General features: G+C 38.5%; 1 protein-coding gene across 2 annotated transcripts; it reads left to right on the forward strand.

The window, feature by feature from the left end:
• Positions 1 to 5,052: 5,052 nt before the first annotated feature.
• LOC103971047 (NDR1/HIN1-like protein 13) lies at positions 5,053 to 6,573 on the forward strand. 2 transcript variants are annotated; one of them, XM_009384987.3, is made up of 2 exons: positions 5,053 to 5,254; positions 5,598 to 6,573. In XM_009384987.3, the coding sequence occupies exon 2, from the start codon at positions 5,627 to 5,629 to the stop codon at positions 6,434 to 6,436; it is 810 nt and encodes a 269-aa protein (XP_009383262.1). In that variant the 5' UTR covers positions 5,053 to 5,254; positions 5,598 to 5,626; the 3' UTR covers positions 6,437 to 6,573. The 2 variants fall into 2 exon arrangements, with proteins under 2 accessions (XP_009383262.1, XP_065010030.1); XM_065153958.1 differs by lacking the exon at positions 5,053 to 5,254 and adding an exon at positions 5,266 to 5,507.

The raw sequence follows: 6,573 nt of genomic DNA on the forward strand, positions 1-6,573 counted from the left end.
TGGTAATATCTTATGTAACTATATCTTCATTTAATCTTCGAGTAAGTTTCATCTCTTTTTCTCATGACAAGCTTAATTCTAATATTGCCTTTTCATTTGGGAAAGTATAAATGCTATAAATGGTTATCATAGCAAGAGCTGATATTAGTTTGGATTCTTGTTATTTTTTCACTCATGCTAGTGATTTCATATCTATTAGAAGCCTACTTTCTTAGTATTTCTACTAGTGATGCTTTAAGCTGTTCTACTTTTTATGTTGAAAGTTGTTGCATGGTCAATCTTTTTGTGTAATGTTTTTTAAGTTATGTTATAGTGTTTTTATATTGTTACACTGTAACATAATATAAAAAATACTATGATTGTAATACAATACAAGAAATACTAGATTTTAGTTTTTTTTACTATATTACAGTTTTATTAGAATTATTGAAAACACTATAATACAGTAAAAAAAAACTAGATCGATTTATCCTATCCATCGATCCACATAAAAAAAGGGGAGAAAAGAGGGTAAGTGGTGGTCGGTATTAGACAAAAAAAAAAAAAAAGGGATAATGCTGTTAGAGGATTTTGAAAATGGAATGTATTTTTCAAAAACCTAAATTTTGTGGTGATAGTACTACGAAGTCCAGTGTCGACGGTAGTATCACCAGTATCTTGAAATTTAATAGATTTAAATTTTATTTTACTATATTCTTATATCCTTTTGAGACTTATAAATATCCCACTTAGGCTTGATTGATAGCTCTCTCTTTGAGTATTATTTGAGTGTCTTCCTCCCTCTTAAGTTTAATTGTGATACTAAGTTGTAAGAAGTGAAAAATCTCTCGTAAAACAATTAGTGTGAAGATTCTTTCCTAAATTTATAAAAAAATAAAAAGTGATAATAGTTGATTTTGTCTATTGGAAAGAAAAATCGGTATTGAAAGTCGATAAACTCGAGAAGAGAAATCAGAAATTGACATAAATTGAGAAGACAAATTGCTATAAATTGGTTTATATTCCTTAGTATGACATTAATCCACTCTCTCTTTTAGTATCAGTAAGATATGTTCAATTTGATTGTTATAGTTATTAGCCATCCAATTTAAAATCTTTTGTGGGGGATATAAGAGTATCCCCCATTTGTTTCTTCAAATTTAAAATTAAGATTTCATATTTGTTTCTTCAAATTTAGGAAATGAATGAGATACAATTTATACAATGTCAATGCCGGATAATTATTTGGTGGTGCAGGCAACACGACATTGATTGTCATTGACATGAACAATTTCATGATAGAGTTAAATTCCAAACAATTAAATCGTCTCTAATGGCTCTTGGTCCCTGTGAATGAGAGCAGTTGGTGTACTAAATTGTCTCTTGACAAGAAGAAGAGGAGGATGTGAAGTGATGTTGGCAACAGCGACGAGGATGCCTCTCAAAGTCTTTCATAGGAATTGATCAAACGCAGGCAAAACAGGCAATGGCTACAATTCTAAAGAGGATGACGAATGAAAGGGAAGAAGGGTGATGAATTCTATGTCCTCTAGTGGTTGTGCTATCAATGGCGATGGCGATTATCTACATATGAGAGCGAGAGAGGAAGGGGACCAATTCCTTGAGTGTGCTATCGATGGCGACTACCTAAATGAGAGATAGAGAGAGAGAAAGGTGACTTATTCCATGTTCCCAATGGACTTCGTTATCATAGAAAGTTATTTTTCTCAAGATTTATCTATCTTATTCTATATCATCTTCAAAATAAAGGATTTGTTTCATGTAAATATATATATATATATATATTATTTATTGTTCATAAGTGGTGCTTGTTGCTTGTATACAACACAAAAATTAAGCTAATGAGTTGATGTGTGGTTTTTGGTTTGAAAGGTTCTACATGCAACACAACAATTGACTTGTTTGCCTCTACACTACCTAACAAGATGTCGACTAGTTTTGTTTGGCATCATCACAAGTTAGAAATTTGTTCCAATCAAGATCATGGTGACCTTTTCAAATGGTGTCTCAAAATAAGGTGTAGGACTTCTTCTTCTTCTTCTTCCTGCATTGCATATGCCTTTACAGTAATAGGTTAGGTTGGGCTGTGGATCAATTCAACATAATAATAATAACTTGTTCTTCCTTTTTGGTTGAGATAAAGTTCTAATTAGGTATGATTTCATTGGAGTGAATGATGTTGAACGGATTTGGGATGATCAAAGCAAGAACATAAGTTGATAGTAGTAAAAAGATAAGGTTAATTACGATTTAGATCGATCATAAAGTTACAATTTTTCAACCTTTAATTTCTTGCCTATGCTAAAATATTAATTCTCCGAATCAAAAAGAAGTCAAGCAATTAAAGGTGGTTGACAACGAGATGCCAATTGGACAAGCAAATAGTGGTTGCAAATGCAGGCTATGAATAGATTTGGACAGTATAAACAAAAGTCTTTCCATATAAACACAAGCGAAAGCTTCAATATAGACTCGATCAATGGCGACACTTTTATGTTCTCACTTGAATGTGTGGATATAATCGAAGGCAGGCCAAGAAATTAATTGGGTATTCATTGAAATATGGAATCCATGTGGATGGTTGAGAATTGTTTTTTCCCATTTATTTATAGGAGAAAGTGAAGGGTGAGTGAGAAGTATGTGTTAGACTAATGAAGGTGCTAAGGTGGTGTATACTTGCATTTATTGCATCACATGAATGAATGGATATCCTTATTTTAGCGTTATTATACAAAGGCCTAAGTTTATTAGGCTTTATTGAACGTTTTGTAAAATATCTAGCATACTATTGTTTAAAAATCCTATAAATATTTGTTTATGGTGATTTTACTAAATAATACTAGATGAGCAATGATTAAAGATAGAAAACAACATATTAACCTAAACTATGCAACAACAATATTATTAAGAAGCCATAATGTTTTAATTATTTGTGAAGGTTATATGGATTTTTTTCTTTTATTGAGCTTTATAAAAAAATAATATCTCCACTTTGATCAATAGTATTTTAATTACTACTTACAATGTTTAGTATAATCTTCTTAGGTCTCTCTTTTATCTCTTCTCGCATTAATAGTATTAATCATATCATCTCATTTGATTACAGGACTTATAAGTCTTCTTACAATATGTCTATGTATTCTACCTTAGAAGATATACCTAATTATTTATAAATTAAAACATGTATGTTTAATAACTCTACAAGTTAGTATTCTCACTTAGTAATACAAGCTCTTTGTACATGTCAATTATTTTCTCGCCCAACATTCGGATTCATAACCTATAATTAACCTAATAATATCATAAAATTAAGTATTATTTTTTTATTTTATGAATAATATATTCATCAATCTTCTCATCATAGTGAACAATTGATTCAAGATAACTAATTTTTTTAAAAAAAATCACATTATAAGCTAATATATTATCACACGATTATTAATTCAACATCAACACCCAAAATCAATGTTAAAAATAATAATACTATTAGCCATTGATAAATAATGCATATTCATAACGTTACCCAAGACTAACATAACAATAATTTCTATTTATGATATTCCATATATAATTTGTGGAGACTCGCGGAGATATTTTTATACGCAAAATGTTACATCAAAGTTTAGCATTGCAACTCTGAAATATTCCTAGATAGATTATACTTCAGGGTTATCATCTCATAATAATGTATTATTATTAGGTTTATTTTGATATTAATTATCAAGATTTAACTTGATAAATATTTCATAATAAATTTTAGTTGTTTGATGCTACAGATTCAATATCATCTAATCTTCTACCAAACTACATTGAAAGTGAATCTAAGAAATACTTATACGATGCTTAAGTTAATAAGTAGAAATAATGGGTTCGAAAGATAGAAAATTAGCATTAGAGGGACAGAAAACCTAAAGTGGCATAGCCGCCGAGATTGTTTTATAGTTATTTTCAATAATTAACTATAGTAAATGAGTATTTTATCCGTGCAACAATTACACGGAATCATCATGTGTTATTCGAGTGTTCGTCAAACTAATTTAACATTGTAGTTTATTTATTGTGTTAACACAGATAAATGGTTTGGTTGTCGTATTGAAATGATGATGAGACATTTGAATCGATGTCAAGAAGGCTGGCGATAATCCAACACTCGATCGTCAACATTTTGGATTTTGCTATCAAATAATAGCCGTCTAACATCAGTTGGCTCAAAACATAAAGTGCTTCTAGTATTAGACCTTTTCTTTAAAATGTAGAAGACCATGCCATAGCATAGCCAGCTACTTAGTGAATGTATATTATAAACAATCCCCATATATTTTGCTTCGGTGAAGAAAGCTAAACGCGCATTCTTTGTTTTGTGACTTCACGCTACCCAATGTCTCTTTCAATTGCCTCCTTCTCCTCCTTTCCGCGGCGTCTCCGTTCGAAAACCTGCCAACTAAACTATTGATTTGGCCGGACCGGATGACATCGCATCGCGCCATTTGACATTGAGCTCCTCGAATCGGATCGGATCGAATCGGATGACGACGAGGCTAGCTTCATGTTGAGATACGAGATTCAGCGGAGTTATAACGGGTTAGGACTTCTCGATCCGGATCCGAACTTATTAGGGATGGATTGGTCATTGCCAGGCTGATACTGTCCAGCTAAGACCGCACAGCTGGATCCCATCAGGCTACGTGGTCCACGCCTTTCTTTTCCCCCTCTCGAATACCTTACTGTGGGACCCATTACGGACAATCCCAAAGAAGGTATTGATTGATTCAGGCATTACGTGAAGAAGGTAGCGGCGGAAGCGCGTCCCACGCGGACGAAAGGCGTGCGGTCGAGGGATTCACGGGACAGGAAGACGGCAACACGCCGCATGGGCCCCGCTCAGATCAAACGGTGTTGAACGTCCTTCTATTGAGATCGGACGGTCGAGGATACATGCACATGTTCTTGTCCTATGTGGACTTTCCTTTATAGGATGAAAGCCGCGGGCCACCACACCGGACCGCCGCACGACCACGAGGCCTCCCTGCATCCTCTGGTCGAAGTGCACACTGTTGTCAGATACGACCGTTTCCCCTTCTCCGCCTCTCTCTCTCTTTCTCTCCCCTCTCTTCTTCACTCCCCCGTTCGCTTTAAGAGAACACCCATTCCCCTCGCACCCGTCTCCGCCATCTTTTACTTGGTTTCTCTCCTTGAGCTGGTCCAATTCTTCTTTCCTGTCTAATACAAGCAGAGAAAGGAGGAGGAAGATTTGGTACTGCTTTCTTCTGTCCTTTCTGCATCGACTGGTGTTTCAAAGCCGAAAGCTTTATGGCGTTTCTCAAATCCTCTGCTTCTCTCTGTTTCGTCGGTTTTGTGGTTCATATATGGAAGGCGTTCTTCTTTGCGATGAATCAAAGTTTGAACTTTTAGCGTTTCCTGCTCCGTTTAATAATCGGAGCTCTAATTTCCTTCGATTTCTTTATTTGTTTCTGTCACCTTCAACACAATTTTTGAAACAAGTAAAGGCGAGATTTTTAGTTATTTGTTGTTCTTCTTCTTCTTCGCCTTTGGAATCAGCGCCATCGAGTCTCAACTCGTCTTCCTTCCGTGTGCAGCTTGATCCACCGCCCGCCAGGATCAGACGATGATGTCCGACCGCGTCCACCCGGTCCAGCCGGAGCCTGTCACCGGAGCGACGCCGGAAACCCCCCGCTCGTCTGTACCCCGTTCCGGAAACGTCGATCCCAAGCCCGGGCCGCAGCCGGGGAGCTACGTGATCCAGGTGCCCAAAGACCTGGTCCTTCGCACGCCTCCAGAGGGCAACGCGAGGCGCGCCAAGGCCTACGCCCGCCGCGCCGCCCGGCGCCGCCGCAACTGCTGCTGCGTCCTCCTCGCCTGGCTCGCCGCCCTCCTCGTCCTCCTTGCCGCCGCCGCCGGTGTCCTCTACCTCGTCTTCCGCCCCCGCGCCCCCGACTACTCCATCGACTCCCTCTCCATCGCCCCCCTCAACCTCTCTGCCGCCGCCGTCTCGCCCCAGTTCAACGCCACCGTCCGCGCTGACAACCCCAACAAGAAGGTCGGCATCTACTACCGCCACGGCAGCGACATCAAAGTGACCTACGACGGCGTCACGCTCTGCGCCGGCGAGTGGCCAGCGTTCTACCACGCGCCGCGGAATGAGACGGTGTTCGTGGCGGTGCTGAGGGGGTCGGACATCCGGCTGTCATCGGCCAACCAGCAGTCATTACTGGCGGCGGAGGCGCAGGGGCGGCAGATACCGCTAAGGATCGACGCCAAGGTGCCGGTTAGGGTCAAGTTCGGGGCGGTCACGAGTTGGACGATCACCGTGAAGGTGAAGTGCGACATCGCAGTGGACAAGTTGACGGAGAACGCCAAGATCGTGTCCAAGAATTGCCATGTGAAGGTGAAGGTCTTTAAGTTCCTTGGACTATGAGAGATGAGAGACTTCTTCTTCTTCTTCTTCTTCCTATTATATGTACATGAACTTACGTGACGACACAGAGATACTTATCGTATGTAATCTTTTTTGAGGATCGAGGAATAAACTGCGTGCATACATACATACATACA

The sequence above is a fragment of the Musa acuminata genome, chromosome BXJ3-6 (assembly GCF_036884655.1).
Source record: "Musa acuminata AAA Group cultivar baxijiao chromosome BXJ3-6, Cavendish_Baxijiao_AAA, whole genome shotgun sequence".
NCBI classification, from domain to species: Eukaryota; Viridiplantae; Streptophyta; class Magnoliopsida; order Zingiberales; family Musaceae; genus Musa; species Musa acuminata.